The sequence below is a fragment of the Rattus norvegicus genome, chromosome 4 (assembly GCF_036323735.1).
Source record: "Rattus norvegicus strain BN/NHsdMcwi chromosome 4, GRCr8, whole genome shotgun sequence".
Classification (NCBI taxonomy): Eukaryota; Metazoa; Chordata; class Mammalia; order Rodentia; family Muridae; genus Rattus; species Rattus norvegicus.
In genome coordinates this window covers 97,748,439-97,770,289 of record NC_086022.1, presented here as the reverse complement: position 1 = coordinate 97,770,289, position 21,851 = coordinate 97,748,439, and the positions used below count along the sequence as shown (strand labels likewise).

Genomic DNA, 21,851 nt, shown 5'->3' with positions numbered 1-21,851 from the left:
CTGGGCTGCTGCTGATCCTGATGAGCACTGTGGAACTCGGAAAGCTCTGGGTCGCTTATGCCTGCAGAGGTCCAGCTGCTCCATGTAAACAAGAAGTAAAGGATTCAATTGTAGAAATCCAACACTCTGTGTGCTTGTATTTGTGTAAATCTTCATGGGGCTTCCCAGCCTTTTCTCCTTTTTAAGAACAATTACTCTGTTCTCTTAAATCAAGAAATGAGGCATGGTCGTGTCTGTCTGAACCCTTGGCCTAAGGAGGCCGAGGCAGGGAGACTATTATGAATTTGTAGCCAGTTTGGGCCACGAATTGAATCACATAAATAAAATCCACCTGAAAAGATGTCTCCGTGGTTAAGAGCACTGACTGCTCTTCCAGAGCTCCCAAGTTCAAATCCCAGTAACTACATGGTGGCTAACAACCATCTGTAATGGGATCTGATGCCCTCTTCTGGTGTGTCTGAAGACAGTTATGATATATTTTTGTTAAAGATTTATTTTATGTATATGAGTAGCTGTCTTAAGACACACCAGAAGAGGGCATCAGATCTCATTACAGATGGTTGTGAGGCACTATGTGGCCACTGGGAATTGAACACAGGACCTCTAGAAGAACATTCAGTGCTCTTAACCACTGAGCCATCTCTCCAGCCCAACAATATATTAATATACATAAAATAATAGATAAATCTTCTAAAAATAGATATATGAATAAAATCCATCAGTTTTCTTGGGAGTGATACTTAGAAGATGGCACCATGGAAAATAAGATGCAGGGAAACTAACTTAGGCCATTGCTTTATCCTCAGCTCACATTGCTCTTTAATCTTGAAACTAAAAAAAGGTAAAAATGACATGGATACAGGTATTAACATGACTCCCTCTCCCTTGCAGAGAAGATAAAGCCCTATATCTGTTACGAAATCCGGGTACATGCACTGTCAGAGGACCAAGGAGGGTGCAGCTCCATCCGGGGTGACTCCAGTCACAAAGGTGAGCCTCGGGATCTTTCAAGCTTCTGTTAGGTGTTTTAGATCCAGAGGGTGACGGAAACCTCTTGTCTCCTTTCCTCTAGTGCCACTGAGTGGCCCTCATATCACTGCTATCACAGAGAAAAAGGAAAGCCTTTTTATTTCCTGGACCCACATCCCTTTCCTGGAGCAAAGGGGCTGCATCCTCCATTACAGAATATATTGGAAGGAGCGACACTCTACTGCGCAACCCGAGCTCTGTGGTATGTGTGAAACACTAGTTCAGTAGGGCCTCCTGCTTACATGCTGGGAAAGCACAAGATGGGGCATGTCTTCACTGCACACCAAGGAGCATACTTAGTCAGCACTTGTCAAGTGAATTGAATGAAGAAACATGAGACACCTAAATACACATGTGCAAAGTTATTGAATATACATTACATGCTAAGCAAACTGTTAAAGACAGAGAAATGAAGCGAGTGGACTAGACTCTCAAAGCACCCACTCAGAGGGAGAGACAGCACCAGGATGGCTAAGAGGTAGGCCTCAATTGCACAGTGAGCTACTGACTCAAACCAAGTGACAAATAGCAACCCTTGTGGTTTTGTTGAACTGGTGAACAAACACAGAAAGACAGGTAAAAGTCAAGCACAACCCAGTTTTGCAACCAAAACTCATGGTTCAGCATGAGTTTTTAAACTGATAGGGAGGAATATGACACTCAAGAAAGCTCAAAGTTATGATGACACTGGTGAGATTAGTTCTACTGGTAGAGCTTGAGACTTGAAACATAGAGCAAAGACACCTCAGTACTAATTATATACGTCCTCGAGGTTCAGGAACACACTTGGATAGTTTTTAACTCTTCACATACGCAATTACCATATTATTTACCTCTTGGAATGGATAATACAGTACTGTTTAAGTAACTCTTTATGACATAATTGTTCTACATCTGAAGAAGCAAAACAATTACAGTAAGTTCTGGTCGGAGCATTATCTCAAATGTTTTCATGAACTACTCATTCAGCTAACTAGTCACTTGTGAGATCTGCTCTTCCAGTCTTCGATCTAATCAAAGCTGTTTTATTTTTATTTGTCGCTTCTTGGCTTGCGCTTCTGCTTCATAAGCAGTTGGCTTTCTTTCAAGTGAGATTTGTTAGGAAAAAGGGACATCTCATTGGAGCTGCTGGCCCAAAGCTGTAAGAAGGCCACGTGAGGGGTAGCTCCAAAGCTTTGCTTCAGGAAAGCTTGAGAACCTTAAAATGTTTGTCTTCTCTCCTGGCATTTCTTTCAGTCATGACTTTCACAGTTAACTCTTCTAAGTTGTCTGGAAAGAAAGTAAGTTCTTGGGCTATTCTGTGTATATTCCTCCAGAAAAAAAAAAAAAAAAAAAAAACGCACACACAAAAACATGCTTGGGACCTGCACTTTCGATGATCTTTCCACATCCGTCTCTGTGGAGTTGACTCATTCTTAATTGACAGCTCTGTAGACTTAGTCATTTGTTAGCTAATCTGTCACTAGGCCTGTCAGGATAAGTCAGTTCTGAAAGGCCTCCTAAAGGTTGGCAAATCATCTGGCCTTTCCATGGGTCTTTGGGATCCTTCCTATAATATTTGCCCCAGAAATATATCCATGAAGCAAACCAACATCTATTTACAAACAAAAATCAGTGTGGTCAGTTGGTCCTATAGCTGTTGCTGTATATGTTGAAAATAACCTACCATATTTTGTCACAGAACTGATGCATCTAAAGCCTACACAAGAGTACTTTAAAATAAGCTAAAAGACAAGATTCACGGTCTGATTTTATACTAGACTAGATTAAATTCTCACTTACTCTAGTAAGTACTTTCTGGTAAGCTCCATTCCCTCTCCTCAGATCCTTCAGTGTGCTAAGAACTAGGAAATTCTAAACAAACACTACTGTAGGACAGTGCAACCAGAAAGCACTAAATTTAATACCTGTTCTAGAAGGTGGGAAGGGTCAAGAAGAAACAAGATGTGTGGAAAGAAAAGGGCCCCAATAGCAGAAGAAATGTTGCCAGTGCCAAAAGAAAGGGGCTGGAGCCTGTCTGCTCGGTTTAGGTACCCAGTCCCAGGGAGCTGTGCAAATGCATGTGGAAGTATCAGTTCTTGGACCCTAGCTCTACCTGGGCAGGTGAGGTGAGGTGAGGTGAGGTGAGGTGAGGTGAAGATTAGAGTGCCCCAGCATCTCAGTGCCAGCCTGTTGTCTGGTTGTCTGCTGGCATGGTTATATGCAACAATGCTCCAACAGTAAGCACATCTCCCCTCTGCAGGACACATGACACTGCCTGGCTATTTTTGCCAACAAATTCTAAGCAGTCAAGGGCACAAGTTAAGGCAATTTGATCACCTCTCCTCTAGAACACCAACAGAGAGATGGTAGGTATACGTACTAAGCATGGTATTCATTGAATGGTTGAATTCATTCCCAGTAACTGTGTAATTGTTCGGCCTGGTCTTCCTGACCTTCAAAGCCACTGTCTTTCAGATAGATGACAATGATCGCATCCTCTAAATTCATTGTTTTATCACTGAACCACCAAAGTTTAAAATTTCATCTGCTGAGACTTGAAGGAACCCCTTTATCTCTTCTGGGGATCGCAGCCCAGAGGCAGCAGGACCTGTCTTTCCTGCTGGACTTCTCTCATTACACAACTCAGCCTATTTTGCTAACAAAACTGCTGACTCTACCATTCTCAGCTCCCCACAACAGCTGCTATTTTTGTTCTTCAAACATGCACGCACGAATGAACATTACCAGCCCAGCAAATCAAAGAAATCCCTTTCTGTTCCAGTGTCTCATCTCTCTTCCCCAGCTCAGGACACCTCAGGCAGTTGGACAGTCGACACCCTGGTTCCTGCAAAGTGAACAGAAACTCTTCCTAAAATTCATTTTTTTTTAATTCCCTGCTTTAGAAATAGTGAACACACACGCACACACACATGTGCACTTACACTTAGTTATATTGCTTAATATTGCTTAAGTCTGTATAAGCAGTTTCCTAAGGATATACCAGACCTTAGGATTTTCTACAAGGTGTTTTTCTTAACAGGTGGTAAAGTATAGAGCTATTCTGACAGTCCCTGTGAAATGATCTCCTCAGACCTCATCCTTTTCAATGGAGCACAAGGACTATTCCAGGGCCCCTTCTTACTGCTTTGTTAAGTAGGAACAGCAGAGTAGACAAAGGTTGCTCTTCATGTTACATGGTTCTCTGAGTTGATGCAGCCAACAAGCATCTGGGACTGTTCATTAGTCTGTTTATGAAGTTAGATACAGCGCTAAGTTCTAGTTTTCACCATTGTCCTCAGCATAGGCACAGGTTGATTGAATGAGCCAGTAGCTACTACTGTTCAAGTTCTGGCCTTGTTGATAGTGGGATAAAACCAAGGAGACTGTATGTAGGAGGCAAGCACTTTAAACCCAGCCAGACTATACCCCCTATGCCTTGATCTTACAGCCCTCTCCCCTTTGCCTTCCACAGGCCAAGATTACAGGTTTGTACCACCATACTCAGCATTTCCCCCCAGCTGTTGAAGGTCACCCTAAAAGCCACCCCAGAACACTCCAGAAGATTGTTTCCTAAAGGCTACCAGGACTCACCCATATCCTAAAGAGAAAAGCAGCATCCGTACATTGTTCCACACACTCTAGCTTGCAGAGGATCTATAGGAGTGTTGAAAGCATAAGGAACTGCAATCTGGAAGCCAAAGAAACTTCATCTCTGTATCATGGTTTTTCATGATTTTATGTCAAATTGAAGCTAGGCACTGTAAGTTCAAGACCATAGCCTAACAAAAAGAAAACAGCAACAGCACAACAAAAGCACAATCTAAGAACTTTTGAGTAGCTGGAGAGATGGCGCAGCAGTTAAGAGCATAGGTTGCTCTTTCAGACGATGTAGGTTCAATTCCCAGCATCCACATAGTAGCCATAACTATATGTACTCAAATTTCAGGAGATCTAGTGCCCACCTCTGTCTCTTGAGGGCACCAGGCATACACTTAGTACATAGACATATATGAAGGCAGCACACCCATAAACATAAAATTAAATGAAATAAAAATTTAAATGTTTCATTAATTTGTAAACTTAGATATTTAAAAATTCTATCATCTTGAAAATAATGTTATATTAGTTCCTTCAGTAATTATCAAATGACTTGATAAATATGAGAAATGCAGTCATGGGAAACAAAAGAACTGCTCCAACTAAATAGTTTCATGGGCAAGAATAACAATTCTTTCAGAACATTTCTAACACAGGAAAAACTGCATACTGCACTAATAAGACCTCATAAATGACCATGCTTCTTCAAGTATTAAGTGCTTATGAATTTTGATGCTTTTAAGACAGAAATGTGCTTCTCTCTCAAATTAAATGACACACTAAGGATAAAAATAGGTGAGTAGCCTCAATTATTTTTCTTTATACCACATTTTCCTTTATCTTTCTTTCAGAAATTCAGTACAGACACTCTCAAAACTCACATCCAATAAGCAGCCTACAGCCCAAGGTGACATATGTCCTATGGATGACAGCTGTGACAGCTGCTGGTGAAAGTCCCCAAGGAAATGAAAGGGAATTTTGTCCACAGGGTAAGAAAATAAAGACAGCCAGTGAGTTCTGACATAGACACATTCCCACTGGACTTTTCTTACTTCACTAGTGACTTTCCTACAGGCCCTTTCATGCTTGCTACCTTTGAGTTGCCCTCTCACCCTACTGTCTGCCTGAAGACAGTGTCGACTCCTTTTGAAAATGCAGAAATCCTTTCCCTCATGCAGGAAGCCCAGTGAGGCTTATGTCCAATGTTGTACCTCCCTTCCACACTTGTGAACTTGGGGCAGCCTTTATAGGCCTGAAGTGCCTCTGAGAATATACAATAGAACCCCACAGGGTCTCTATTGAATAGTCAAAAATGTCTAAGGTCCAAAGGACTCAAAAAGATCAAACTTTTTGAAGAATTCAGTGATGATGACTCAGTAACAAGATTTGCTAACTTTCCAGGCAAAGCCAACTGGAAAACATTCGTGATATCAAGCATTTGCATCGCTATCATCGTGGTGGGCACTTTCTCAATTCGTTACTTCAGGCAAAAGTGAGTTGGTTGCAGCCCCCCAATTTAATACATGAACTGTGCATGCATGTGTCATGTGTGTATGTACACATAAGGGAAGCATACAGCTATGCATAGGAACATAGAAGGCAGAAAAAGATGTTGGGTGTCTTCCTACATGCTTTCGGCCTTATTTACTTTCTTTCATTGGATCTTTCATTGACTCCAAAGTTGACATTTTAGCTAGGTTGATGGACCAGCCAGCTCCCAGAATTCTGCTATCTCCTTCCTGCAATCCTGGGTTTATAGGCATACACAGCTGGCTTTTATGTGTGTCTAAGGAAGTGAACCGGATTTTCATGCATGCCCAACAAATACTAGTACTCACTAAAAGCCATCTCCTCAGCCCTATAAATGCATTTTAAAAATATAAACCATGGCTGCTGAGAGTCAGGTGGATACATCACTGGTAGTAGAATAAATTTATTCAACCTTTTTGGCTGAATGCATGTCAAATTTTTAAAAATTTACATTTAATTTTAAAATCCCAAAGAAATAAAGATAGATAGATAGATAGATAGATAGATAGATAGATAGATAGATAGATAGATAGATAGATAGATAGATAGATATAGTTGAAGGAAAATATGCTTACTGAAATACTGTTCAGAAGGGAAATATTTCAAAGAACCTAAATATTATAGTGAGACTAGTTTGATTCACCAAAACACCATAAGAAAATAACTTACTATTTATCTATAATATTGAAATTAGTGTAATATCATTTTTTAAATTTTGTATGACAGACAATATTTTTACATTTTGAAATAAATGCATACATAGAACCATGTCACATACACAGCTGAGGAACAGGTAATCTGGCTGAAACATCTGACACCCCCACTATCATCAAGGTGACTCAGCTCATCTGACTACCTCTCCTTTCCTCATCACTGTTCAAGTCCTTCCCAAAGTCACAAACACAAAAATCACTTTCCCCGGTGGGAAAAGTGACTGGCTTTCCATGAAGGGTACATGAGCAGTTGTGTTAGTACCTCCTAACAAGTTCTCAGTATGTAATTGCTGTGTATACTCTGACTGCCGGAATCAGTATAAGCTCTTGTAGCAGGGTCTCAGCTGAATAAAGAAACCTAGGTAAAGGGCTGCTTTTGTGGCTTCACAGTTGGCCCGAACAACGTTCCTATTGCACTATCCTGTTGGAGGAGATGTTGCACTATATCATACTACAGCTTCTGTGTGACCTCTCACTCTGTGAGCTCACAGCTGTGGAACTATAGCCATTATATTCTACAATCGAGGAAAATTGGAAAAGGGTGTCAATACTTCCCCTTTAAGGAGCCTTGAAGAAGTTATGATACTTTTAGTTATATCTCAATAGACAGAAGAACCTGGTGAGGCAGGAGTGACTAACACTGTGATCTTTCAGCTGCACTTACTGTTGTTTCAATAAAGCAAGATCTGAACTGAAGGAAAAGGAGGAAATAGTCAATGGCAATGAACACTCTGCTCCAAAGACACACTCACTACACAGTATTAAATAATGGTTATATTTGGGAACAAAATAATAACTGACTTTAATTCTATTTATTTTATAAAAATTAGGCTGACAAGATAGGTCTCAGTGAGTAAAGGCACTTGTTACCAAGGCTGATGACTTGAGATTGATTCTAGAACCCACTACCATGTTGGTCTTTGACCTCACATGCACGATAGCACATGTGCACCCACACCAGAACAAAATAATTTAAGTCTTTTTTAAAAAATTTAGTTTTTAAAAAGTACTATTTTGCAAAAGAAAAATAATCAGTTCACTTTTCAACACAAAGCTGTCTTCAGAGGCTAAGTAATAGGTGCCAAATACAACTAGCTCAGTACTCTGACAGCCAGTACACTCTGTCTGCCTCAGCTACCAGAAGAGGCTCAAAGCAGAGGTCTTTAAAGACTTTGGAAGAGGCTGGAGACATTGGCTCAGCAGTTAAAAGCACCAGTTGCTCTTTGTAAGGGGCTCAGGTCCATTTCCTAGTAGCCATATAGCAAGCAGCTCATAACCATTAGTTCCTGGGGATCTGATGTCCTCTTCTGACCTCTGAGGGCACCAGGCAAAACACTCATACACATAAGAAGACAAAAATAAATGATTTTTTAAAAAAAGACTTTGGTAAAGTTTATCCCAGGAATCAAAGAGAATCATATCCAAACTACCACTACCCACCATTGCCAGATAGCAAATCTAACACAGTGGTCCTCAACCTGTGGGTCGCAGCCCCCTAGGGGAAGGTGTTGAATGACCATTTCACAGTTGTTGTATATTAGTTATCCTGCATATCTGATATTTACATGATTCATAGCAGCACAAAATTATAGTTATGAAGTAGCAACAAGATAATTTCATGGATTGGGGTCACTACAACATAAAGAACTGTATTAAAGAGTGGCAGCATTAGGAAGGTTGAGAACCTGATCTAAGTTAAATCATGTGTGGCTTTTTCTCATCAAAGTTTATCAGTCTTTGAACAATACTTTATATTGGTTTAAATAATGTGCATTTATAAGCTTTTTGAATTTTTCCTCATCACATTATAAGTCCTATCTTTAACAGTATAACCATATTAACTTAAATTTCTCTTGTATACCTTTCCATGGCATTTTAAACATGATTATATTCAAGTTATTACTCTAGTACATACCCTATTTTAAACCTTCATTCTATCAGTCTTATTACAAACCCTAAATATTTTAATTAGCTCATTAGTAAGATCCCAGGCATATGAACAATGTCTTCTGCTTGGCTCTATTTCCAGCATGTTCCACTGTACTGTTCACATATTTAGTTTAATGCTATTTGCTGAATTAATACATGGTTAGATAGTGATAGACTGCAAAAATTAAGTGAAACCAAAATTTTTTAGTTTATTTAGCAAATTCTAAGTGGCCACAGTCTGTCACCAATCCAAGGAGGTCTAGCCTTCAATAATGCTTCTTTTCAGGAATTGTATTTTGCTCTTTCCATACAAAAGAATCCATTCCCCAGAAATAGCTGCACTGAAAGCCTGTGCCTTTGTATACATATTTAACCAAATGTCCCTGTTTTCTTATTTATAGGGCATTTACTCTCCTTTCTACTCTCAAACCCCAATGGTATTGCAGAACTATTCCAGATCCAGCAAATAGCACTTGGGTAAAGAAGTACCCCATTATGGAGGTAAGGTACAAGTCACATTGACAGCCAGTACAATGCTATTGATGAACATGTCTAAGGGACCCACAGCAATGAGATTCTGTGGGTGAGATGAGTTGGTAAAGAGCCATCATGAGAACTTCAAGCCCATGAGCATAAAATCACCAAGCTTTATTCTCCTATGGGCTTTTATGCTCTTCCTCACTTCAATTTATTTAAAAAAGAAAGCAAGTGGTTTTTCCAAGTGGACCAGTACTCACGTAACTCAAGTTAACTTTCCCAATCCTGCTGAAGCACAGAACAGAGAAGTAAAAAGAACCATTAGTTTTGTGTTTTGTGGAAAGCCATTATGTAAAGGCTTTATGGAAGAGCTGGCTCGGCAGACAAGAGAATCTTTCCTGTTTCGCAGGCTGAGAATTTTCTTCAAGATTCTTCTCTTGAATTATTTCCTTAAGCCAGAAGCCAGTGACCTATCCTCTGCTTAGAGGAACTGATCCTGGCCATCTCTACTTTAGAAATTAAATCAGTGTTTTTGCAATGGAGTCTGGAGGGTCCTGCCTGTTGCTTACTATGAATGTTTTTGGATAACTTGTCCAAGTATCTGAACACCATGTACCATCATATTATATACTACAGTGAAGAGTAAATAAGATAATATCATGTAAAGCAAATGTTTTTCACTTTTTTGTTGGGCTTTTAGGCCTTTTTTGAGGGGTGGGGGAGCTGTTAGGATAGGTTTTACCTGTAGCTCTGGTTGGCTCCAAACTCAGAGATCCCAAATGCCTTAGACTCCCAAGGGCTTGTATTATGGGCATTATCCATCATGTCTATTTCTTTTCAGTTTTCATTCTCTTCCCAAGAACAACCATACTTGAAGACTTCTATTAAGGGATTTTTGTTTACATTAAGTAACAAGAGCAAGAATAGTGTGACAATGACAATGACATAGATGTACATTCACAATATACTACCTACTATGTACTTGTAAAGTACATAATTATAGTTCATTAACATATTGTTTATATATAACCTACATACTTCCCATGTAGCAGGCACTTTTACTTTCATGTATTGACAACTTACTGACGACTGTAAATCATATATTATCATTTTTCAGATGAGGGAACTAAGGCAAAGGACAAAATAACTTCCCCAATACTAGTCAGTGATAAATGATGGATCCTAAATTCATTTCCAAGCAGGATATGAAGACATTTTATCTTAGAACATAACTCTGAGCTGAACAGACTCACTAGGGAGGTGTCAATATACTAGGCTCATCATGAGATGACACAATGGTCTATGGAAATACACAATAAAGCCACAAAGCCTTAATAGATGCCTTGCTGGTGTGGATTCAAGTACCAGGATTTGAACCAACTGAGCTTGACATTCTAAGCCTAAAGCGCACTGGGAAGCAGCTCTGTCCTAGGTGAAAGCACTGCCTTCATCTGTAACAATGAACTCTGACAGGAAACAGAAACACAGAGATGCTATGAGCCTTAATGAGATGTCAAGATGCCCAAGGGTTTAGAGATAGTAGAGTATCAGAAAATGGCATATAAACACATGCCAAAAGTCACATAACAGGACTACGTTCACAATATAAGTACAAGTAAAACATGTATAGACACCTATATGTGTTTAATGGGTTTTTTTTTTAAACACATCTCAGTGTGCAGGGAATGGGGATTATTACAACCTGTCTCACAAAAAAACAAACTGTTTAATGTACTGTTCTTGGGTATGAGTGAGATGGTCTTTACAGAAGCCAGCCAAATACAGACATCCATTATTCTGGTGGCTGCCTCTGGAGAGAAGTTGAGGATAGGAAGCCTTTCCTCTTTATTGCATATTCTTTTTGACCTCTTAAGTTATGTATTTGTATTCGTTTGAACAAATAATCAGTGAATTATGAAAAAATTAATTCAGTTTCTTTTATGGATTGGAAGACGATGGTTAGTTAAGAGTGCTTCCTGTGGACTGTTGCCAGCAGCCAAATGTAGCTCCTGATCTCTAGAATCTGAGAACTTTTGACTTCTGTAGGCACTTCATACATGTAGTACAGACATGCATGCAGGTTACACACTCCTACACACAAAACAAATAATAATGGAAGGCTTTGATGCAGCCCAGGTCACTACACAGAGGTTCATTAGAATGCCAGCTAGCTTTTACTAATTACAATCAGTGCAGATGATATTCCTGAGACCTGGGGTTAAAGGAACTTTCTCTGGGGCTTTCCAAAAGTCACACCCAAAACTGTGCTAGGGACTAGCCTATCAGTACTGCCCCAGAGGCAGAACAGCTCACCTACTTAGACAGCCTTTCCCATCATCCTGTTCTTTCTCACTTGGTAGCCTTGCTTTGGCACAGTTGCCATCCATACTTATCCTAAGACAAATTCCATGCCAGGACCAGCTTGAGAATAATCACAGGAGAGCTGGCATTTCTTTTTTAAAAAACAAGGCTGGGAGCCCTTTTTGTGGACAGTGCCATCACTCATTTCTTGACGTCATGCTGCAAAGCTGGTCATATCGGAGGCTAATTATACCAAGACTCTCTTGTACAACTTGTCGTTTAATGGGGGAAAAAAAAAAGAGGCAGAGAGGTTGATCAAACTTCCCCAGTCAAAGAATATCAAAGCTGGGACTTGTCTTCAGAATTTGCCATTATGTCTTCGGATCCTCAGCAGTGGTTTCTAGAGTGCAATAATAGGGGCCACTTAGCTCAATGAAGGGTTGGTGACACTAAGAAATTATACTGAAGTAAAGCAGTAGACATACACAAAGGAGTAGACTAGGAGTTGAAATCTTTAAGTAAGTGCATGTAAGGCATGGAGTTCTACCTTGGGAAGGAATCCCAGGCACAGGAAGTGTTAGGAGGTAAGAATTCAACTAAAGCCAAGTAGGAGAAATGTTCCAAGTGCCAAAGACTTGAATTTTACAACTGGCAGTAAACGCAGAAAAGAAAAGCTATCATAGAGGGGTAACCAAAGGGATCCTGATAAAGTTATCAGAAAAATTAAGTAATGAATTATCCAAACTAGCCAAAGGGGAAGATGAAATTGTTACAGAAAAGCTATTCAAGAAGTCTTTCTTAAATGCCAAATTTGACAAGAACATTACCTTACCTGAAATCATGTAATTCCATCAAAACCCAAACCCCTTATCGTTCTCCCAAAGGGCCCTCATGGTAAGATGAAGATGATGCCTTTAATCGCATTTTTAATCCTAGCACTCAGGAGGCAGAGATCCAAGCTAGCCAGGGCTACATAGCAATGACACTGCCTTTAATAAAAGCACTTCATGAGTAGTCTTTTCCATTTCTAAATCCTATTTTTCTTTTCTAGTACGAACAACAGTGCCTTACCCTGCACAAATCCTAGTTTGATTCTCAAAAAGGGTAACGGGCAACAAACCAAAAGGCTTAGGAATACACTAATTCCCCCCCCTGCCTCCTTCCAACTTGGAAAATATGCCCAAGCTTTTTCTTCCCACCTCCATACCTTTGCTACTAGAAAAAAAAAAAAAAAAAGCAAGTGGACTGGCAATTAAGCTGAGCAGTAAATTTTTCCTTTGCTAGAGAATGGCAGTGACGGGAGTAGGGGGTGGGGATGTGGGTGAAATCAGGCTCTGGCGTAAAATTTAAAGGCCCAGTTTCTCACCTAAGGCTGAAGCAGGAAAGGGTGTGGGGTTTTTGGAAATCTAAATAAGCCGTCAAAGTAACCTACACATCCACTCTTCTCACAGGAGAAGATCCAGCCACCTATGGACAATCTCCTGATGGCCTGGTCCGCTCCTGAAGAGCCTGAGCCCCTGATCATCAATGAAGTCCTCTACCAAATGATCCCAGTAGGCAGACAACCCTATTGCTTCAAAAGAGGACAAGGGTTCCAAGGTTACTCTACCTCCAAGGAAGACACAATATACCTTGCCACCAATCCACAAACTACAGGAACTCTCACAGCTGAGTCGAGACAACTAGTGAATCTATACAAGGTGCTAGGAAGCAGGGACCCTGACTCAAAACTGGGCAACCTGACCAGCCCCTTGACAGTCACCCCAGTGAACTACCTTCCTACCCATGAAGGCTATTTACCCTCCAACATAGAAGACCTCTCATCACATGAAGTTGACCCAAGTGATTCTTTAGACCTGGACCATCAACATATTTCTCTTTCCATTTTTGCATCAAGTTCTCTCCGCCCACTCACCTTCTGTGGTGAGAGGCTGACTCTAGATCGGTTAAAGATGGGCTACGAGAAATGAGGCTTGATACCTAGAAAGTCAATGTACCCCATTAGGGCAGCACAGTATATCTACCCAGTTCCTACTCCCATGGTCACCATCTTTGGTAGTATATAGCTTTGGGACAATGCAAACAAGCCAGTTGTCTCTGGATTAAGTTAGCTTCACCAGAGAGACTTCAGTCTTATGCATAAAAAGATAAGACACCAACACAGATAAACATCAATAAAGGGCACCCAAGATAGCCATGCTCAACATCTGTGGCACACACACGTGTTTAAGCGTGCACACACACACCTGTCAATCACTATCAGCTTGATGGAGAATTACCTCTGTACTCTTATTCCATGAAACTTTTCTGTTATGGCCCAACATCAGTTATCTCTGGGTCTAAAACCTCAATCTACAAGAACCCAGACTTTGCTGTTCTGTTTCTTCATAACTATGGACTGACTCGGCACCCTCTATCATACCACTGGCAAAGTCCAGTGCCACTTGAAAGGTTCAAGACAGTTTTTTCTTAAAACATCAAGCCTGACTATCTCCACCACATCCTCTCCAGTAACACTACTTTTCTGTGTTTGGTATTTTCATTTAACAAAGTATCTATTACAAGTTTGTACTTCCTTTTCTAACCTAACAAATTAGCAATGTGTCCATATAGCCCAGTCCTATAAATTTTTTATCTTTTGTTTACCAAACTTCCTATGAACATCTAGAAATTGAAGCTATTAGATCAACTGCCATGACAAGGTTACCTTTTCTCAAGCCAATTTACTAGCAAAGTAGTGAATTGCTGCTGTGCTCTTGCTTAACTTTCTCTTCCCCCAAAGCCCTAGGTGATATTTAATTCCTCTTGTCAAGTTTTCTCATTAAAAGACCTGTTTTGAGGCCAAAAGCCTCTTCCGTACTTTCCCTCATTGGCTTCTCTTAACCCTTAGTATCCCTCTATTCCAGCACAAGCTTTTCTAAGGACTGAAACATTAACACTTAGAGGATCTTTCTGTCTATATTAAGACTGTACCACTTTACCTAACAGACCTCTCAATGAATGTCAGAAAGTTTTCTGACCATTCCAAGCAATTTCTGGATTTCTTACGTCTTCCCCTTGATCCAGATGAAAGTCCAAATAAAGTCTTTCACTCCTTGGTATTTTTCAATTCTAAAATACATTCCAAAAACTTACATCTACTTTTTAATTAATAAAATTCCACAATTCTCTGGAACCTAAATATCAGTGGATACCACTGCCAGAAGTTCATGGGAATCCCCGATTTTCATTTCCAATTTGAGTAATGGAAAGAATCAAGTTGAAATATATAGCTTATACCAAAATAAACTAAAAAACACAATAGGTTCCTTAATTAGGCTTTCATACAGAAAACCAAATCTGCACTTCAATGACAAAGTACATAATATCAATTAAGTGTGATCAACTGTAATTAGATGAAAACCAAATACTATTTAAATATTTTAACCAGCTAGCAAAGATTACAGAGCACGATAGCCAGTATTAATCAGAGAAACTGGCATTAGTAGATGGATTCTGAAGGGCAGCTGGACAATATTCAATAAAATCCTAGCAAATTCAATTCTCAATGCAGATAACATCTTAATATCCTAAGAACCAAAGTCAGAATTGTGGCCCTGTGAAGACCAATACTGACTATCTGTACAATGAACTCTTTACTACAGAGTTCAGGAACCTGACTGTATTCTGACTTCTAAAGCAAAAACCTAAACTGGACTGTGTCACTGGTTTCTGGGATTTTCTTTAGTGATGGTAAAGATAAAACCCACGGCCTTGTATATGCTAGAGCTAGAGAGTTAGCCTTTCACATTTTAATATACCTAATTTAATATAGAGCATGGTTGAGTGGTTTAGAGCAATTTGCTCTTGTAACAAACACTTTCTACTCAACACAACATGGTATGTTGCATGATTAACTTGATTAACTCCAGCTCCACATCTGAAACCCTCTTCTGACCTCTATAGTCATGACATGCAGTGCACATACTTACATCCAAAACATCCATACACATAAAATATAAACAAGTTTTACACTGGCTCAAAACTTCCTGTTAAATCTAGGAGCTAAATTCTGCAACCCAATGCCTCTGTTTCTGCACTCATAAACACAGTTATACAAATCCACTGGACCTGTCTGAGCAGGTTAAAGATAGATAAATCCTCATACCAACTCTGCAGGTTTGCTTTTTATTGGTATGATAAAACATCATGACCAAAAGTAAAGAGGGGCACAAAGAGGTTTTTGTTTGTTTGTTTACATATCCTAATCACAAACCATCACCAAACGAAGCCAGAGCAGGAACTGACAAAGACCATAGAGGAACACTGTTTACTGGCCTGCTCTCTTAACTCCCACCTAAAAAAAGACAAACCCATTAAGCTTTGAAAACTTCCACCATCTTCCCCAAAACAACAGGCAATAAATATTCCACAACTAGTACCAATTTGTGTTCCAGTTTGCTTTCTTTGGCTGTGATAAAACCCTGACCAAATGCAGACTTGAGTGCAAAATATTTATACATTCCAGTCACTGAAAAAGTCAGAAAAAAACTTGGGAGGCAGGAACTGAAGCAAAAGACCATGAACACTGTTCTCTGGTATGTTCACCTTGTTTTTTTGGGGGTTGGGGGGGTGGGGGGATTTTTTTTCGACCCAGAAATACAAGGGTGGCACACCTTCCCCTTTAAGTTGGGCCTTCTCGCATCAATCATTAACCAAGGAAATATCATGAGACTACAAGCCAATCTAATATAAGCAATTCCTCAGTCATGTTCCCTCTTCCCAGACAACTGTGCTAAGTTCACAAAAGAACTAACCATTATACTGATAAACAACTCTTGTAAGGTGTGGAGACCTGGTTCTAAAACAGAGCATTACTATGTAACAAGACTTCAGTTCATAACTTTAAATTCAGCCTCAAGTACCACTAAGCTTAGCATGTGCCCTTTAAACACTATTTGAGAATAACTTTCACCTCATAATTCTACCCAAATACACTTTAAAGGGTAGCATAAACTATTTAAGCCAAAATGAGATGTCTTAATTTTGTGCCATGAATAAGTTACTGAAAGTCAGTAAAAAACTGTCTTTTTCTTTCTTCATTATACATATACTTATTGAGTATGTTTTCCAAAAAAGGATATGGACCACTGTACAAAGTGATTCTCATTAACTTTTCAAAAATCCTGAAACTCAAGAATATTTTCACTAGTTTAAAAAGACCATAGAAAGTTTAGTGCAATGGTTCCTACTTTTAATCCCAGCACTCATGAGCTAGAGGCTGGCCTAGATGTGGTCTAAAAAACAAATTCTCAGCCAGTAAGAAACATTCTGCAACTCTTATTTTTTAAAACTATAAATGTAAGGACCAAAACCCCTGTCCACTATCTACTTGAAACTCAGATTTAATCATCCCTTTCACTGATATGGAACTAAGATTTCATTTAGAAACACAAATTGTAACTTATACCATAAGAAAGACCACTACTTGTTTTTATTCTCTAATTGTAAACACTAGTTTCCCTCACCTTGCACAACTTAATATGATTATATTCTCTTCAATTTTTGTAAACAAGGAAAGCTGCCATGTTTACATCACCGGCCATTCTTAGAGAAATGACTACTTTAAAAGCACAATAAACCCTAAGTAAAAAAGAGAGCGATAAAGCTAAAACAAAGGATCTGTGCTTTCCTCTAGGAAGAGCTGGTTAAGATGCTCAAGTCAAGTTTACTGGCCATTTCCTCTACTTCAGTGAAAACTACCTCCACCTCTTGATTATCTTGATTTTTCAAAGGAGATGCATGGAAGCTAGGCCTATCACTATTTAAAAAAAAAATTTCCCCCAGTCCATGGCTCAGTGGTTAAGAGAACTGAGTGGTCTTCCAGAGGTACTGAGTTCAGATCCCAGGACTACATAGTGGCTCACAACCATCTGTAATGAGATCTGATGCCCTCTTCTGGTCTATCTGGAGACAGCTATTTATATATAATAAATAAATAAATCTTTGGAAACTGGAGAGATAGATGGCTCAGTGCTTAAGAGGACTGGCTGCTCTTCCTAGAGGACCCAGATTCAACTCCCAACACCAACATGGCAACTCACAACTGTCTGTAACTCCTAGGGGATCTCACACAGAGATACATGCAGTCAAAACACCAATGTACATAATTAAAAATAAACGATAAAAAAAGAAACCTAGATTCTTTGTGAGATACATGGAAGCTATACGCTTATCACTAATAAAAAATTTAATCTAGATTCTTTAATATAGTGACCAAGCATCACTTTCTTTTGAAGGCATAGTACACTGTGAGGCACATACTACCTGCTGAGAATATGGACTCACCATTCCATCCCCATGCTGACAAAAGAGGAACAAATTACCCAGGTCTTCCACACAGCAAAGTTATCTAACTTTATGTTAGATGTTAGTACCTAAGTAAACCCTTCATGAATATGGAACACACTTAAAGTGTATATAAAATATAGCTGAAACTACCAGAAATTTAAAAATATATATATGAGGGAAAAGAAGCTACCCATCTATGACTCTCTTAGAAAATTCAAGCTGAAGACTTCAGCTTCAGTCCAGCTTGCAATACTGACCAACATATTGTCTCCAGAAAAACTCAAATCCCATTCAATTGCCTATCTCTAAAGATACATTTAATTTCTCAAGTCATAGAGACATATGCTTGTTCATGTATGTAATAGAAGATAACATACAACATCTTGAACGTATTTACAGAATTCATTACTGATTACTAAAAGCTTCATCTCCTCGACACAACACAAACTCCCACATTAGTGCTCTATGGATTCCAGGTACAGAAGAGCCTTGTATGCATTCAAAAAAACAGCAAACAAGACACAACACAAAATTGGTTCTCTTAGCACTGACTAGCTAGAAGCATACTTAGTCCCTAACACTCTAGTAAAATTAACCTGGACCACTTTAGTTTAATGTAATCAAAACTAACTTAAGCTACAATAATATCTTGTTTAAAATTAGCAAACATCAGGTGCTGGAATTGTAATTCCAGTTCTAAGTAACCATTGTCCTCTTCTGAACTTAATGGGATAATCTATATTCTCACGTGATCAAAGACAAAAACAGAAACACACTAAAATCTTAAAAAGATAAAATTATTAGTCTCTCACTCACTATGGACAAGTAGCTACCTGATAGACACCTTAAAGTGACAAGGACTGCTTTAAGAGTAGCATGACTTAAATGCATATAGAGGTAAATAAATCTTTATTTTTAAAGGAGCTCTTACATTCCGGCCTGAAGACAATCAAGACATAGCTAGCAAAACCTACTTACACTTAAGCAGCCACTTATCCCAAGAAAACCCAACAATTTAAAATGAAGAATGTTTGATGACAGAACATGTGTCCAGGACACACAAATCCCTAGCACTTCAAGTCAACCTTAAAAACAAAAACTAAAACAAAAGCCCACAAGTCACCTGACACTGGTTTTGCCATTGCAGATCAATTACTGAGGCTGCTCAGTAAGGTTAATACTTTCTTGCTAGTAGACATATTCATCAAGCCATACTAGCAGTCTGGCTTCTGGTCTTTTTAGATAACATGGGATATGACTTTCATTTAATATTTACATAATAATTTCTCTACAATTACAAAGGTTAGGGGTAGAATATATTTCCTGGACTTTTCCTTTACTGTGGTTATAGCTAAGCATCTTGCCCAGCATGAACAAAGCTGTGGATGGAAACCCAGCACACCAAGGTAGTAGGGTAAGGGAAACAAAAGTCATGTATCATTGGGATACTATACCAGTTAGCTCAATGTCTGACAGCTTGTCCACAGATATGCCTACAATGTCTTTTCTTACCTTTAAAGTCAACATTAAGTAAGGTTCGTGCAGCTTCACATTTTTAAATTTTAATACCTGGTTTCTTCCACCTGCTAATAATGCTCTTAAGACATTTTTTTTTAAATTTCAACACAGAATACTTACACTTCACTTGCAAACTCAGTATAACATTTTTTTTCTATTTCATCAGTCATCTCCAGTAATTATAAAAATAACAATCAGGAGGAATGCTCAATCATCTCTCCAAACCCATACCAAAAATAAACCAAATACATTCATAACTCTGCAAATGACGTTATCTTGAACTGAATAAAATGAACTATTGAACCTGCCGGTACATTTAAGATCTCACAGCACCCCAAACAGTATCCCACTAATAACTATACCCTCCCTTTAATCCAAGCTGGAAATGTCCCAAAACCTTCAACTGGTACCATTTGCATTTAATAGCATTCAAGCCATTTTATCCACTCTTGAAATTACTATACTAACTTCCCCAACTTTGTCATTTAGATTCCTAGCAAATGACTCAGCAGGTTTATCAAATAAAAACCTCACATGATATCTAAAACATTCAAAAATCTTAAAGTAGCATTATCTTAGGATAATGAAAAAGGGAAACCAAGAAACATATAAAGGGGTTCCCACTTGATTGCTTTTATCCTTTAGGAAATGTACATGAAACTAAATTGTTATTTTCAACAAACAGAAAGTTTACGTTTAGCTCTTGACATAGTGATCCTGAAAGGAAATTCACAGGTACCAGACAGAACTAATTAAACAACTTCTTCATATTAAGCCTACTCTGAAAATCTGCAATAAAATAAATGCTGCTATGTTTTCTGGTTACAATGACTCAAATAAGTAAAACTTGTGCTTTGAGGAGCAGGTGTTTCCTACAAAATGTTGCTGGAAATCTGTAAAGATGTTACTATTAAGACAAGAACTAAGATATTTTAAAGTTTAAGCATACTAACTTAAGTGGGCATATGCTACAATCTCAAAGGGGCCATGTCTACATGGACTAATCCGTGCCTCTGAAAAACAGGGGTCTGAACATGTGAAACTTTAAGCAGCACTTGTACAGACCATGTGCAGCATAAGTCACCAGCTCAAGTCTACTTTAAAAACAAACAAACAAACAAACAAAAATACCCCTCTTTCCAAGCTGTCAGACTTGCTAGTAACAAGATTAATAAATGCAATGAATAAATGTACTATATAGTAGCTTTAGATGTGTACATGAAAGCAATCATCTAACTAGCAAAAAGATCTCTAGTGTTTTTATAATTACAACAGATATTTTTTTAAAAAAAATGTCAACTGACTAGTATTTAAAGCTTTGAATAAAATTCCTTCCCTATTTAATCAATAAATGTGGATAAAAATAACCTAGAAAACCTGGATTTTGCCTTAAAAGCATTCTATATATATCTAACTTTTTAATAAGTAGTGATGCTTCTGTTCAAAGAATCCATCAATTACCTAATTTTCTAATGGAGAAATGGAAACTGATATGTAACAACTATCAACTTGTGACCAAATCATAACATATGGAAAGTTCCTAACAAGAGAACTTGTTCTGGATTTTATGGATGGTGTTGCTGTTCCAAATTAAAGCTGGCTTTGAAATACTAAAAGTTGGGCTGGGGATTTAGCTCAGTGGTAGAGCGCTTACCTAGGAAGCGCAAGGCCCTGGGTTCGGTCCCCAGCTCCGAAAAAAAAAAGAACCAAAAAAAAAAAAAAAAAAAAAAAGAAATACTAAAAGTTAAGACATTTTTCATCTCAGTACACTTACCAGTGAGTGTCCTTTCGTTTTTATACTACCAAATAAAGATTGTTGATTATGAATAAACATTTTGATTTCGGGAGCTTTCATACACAAACACCACATGGCTAGCCTCTTATTTTATACAAGTTTAACTACTAGGCATTAACTGGCTTTAACTAATTCTGCCCACCTTGTTCAAGGAAAAGATAAAACCCACACCCACAAAACTATTTCACTGAACACAGGCTGTATCTATCAACAGTAAGTAGCTTACAAGTTCCAAAAGCAGTGTTTAGTTTTACTTTTAAAATGTATTCCTCATTCTAAAAGTAAATATAGGTGAATCAGATATAATTTGAACCTAATAAACCATGCATGAGCCAAACATTAATAAACCAATGTGTTTTGAATTTGTTCAAGTACTGACATTTCTATAAAGATTTAGTATATATCAGCTATCATGAGATGTGAAAAGAAAATTTTCAACTCCCAAATGAAAATATATAGTTAAAACACATAGTGGTTAGTATTCCCCACAGCATAAAATCTTATAAGTCAGAAGTTCACATGTCCCTGCTGACCATGTGTGAAAATGCAAAGCAGGTATTAAAACCAGTATTATGTCCAATATTTAAAACCAGCTTGTAACCAAAGGAACATCTAAATCCTTAATTAAAAAACACAAATGAAGTGAAAGC

General features: G+C 38.5%; 1 protein-coding gene across 2 annotated transcripts in view; it reads left to right on the top strand.

Annotated features, from left to right (window-relative positions):
* The window catches only part of Il12rb2 (interleukin 12 receptor subunit beta 2), an 88,849-nt gene extending 74,648 nt beyond the window's left edge, over positions 1-14,201 (top strand). The window contains exons 12-17 of one of the 2 annotated variants that reach the window (NM_001412558.1): positions 892-990; positions 1,073-1,231; positions 5,460-5,597; positions 6,010-6,100; positions 9,182-9,281; positions 13,010-14,201. In NM_001412558.1, coding sequence (NP_001399487.1) covers positions 892-990; positions 1,073-1,231; positions 5,460-5,597; positions 6,010-6,100; positions 9,182-9,281; positions 13,010-13,528 — 1,106 coding nt within the window. In that variant the 3' untranslated portion in view covers positions 13,529-14,201. The remainder of the gene's footprint in view (positions 1-891; positions 991-1,072; positions 1,232-5,459; positions 5,598-6,009; positions 6,101-9,181; positions 9,282-13,009) is intronic. The other variant, NM_001191750.1, reaches the window with a different exon arrangement.
* Positions 14,202-21,851: the final 7,650 nt, after the last annotated feature.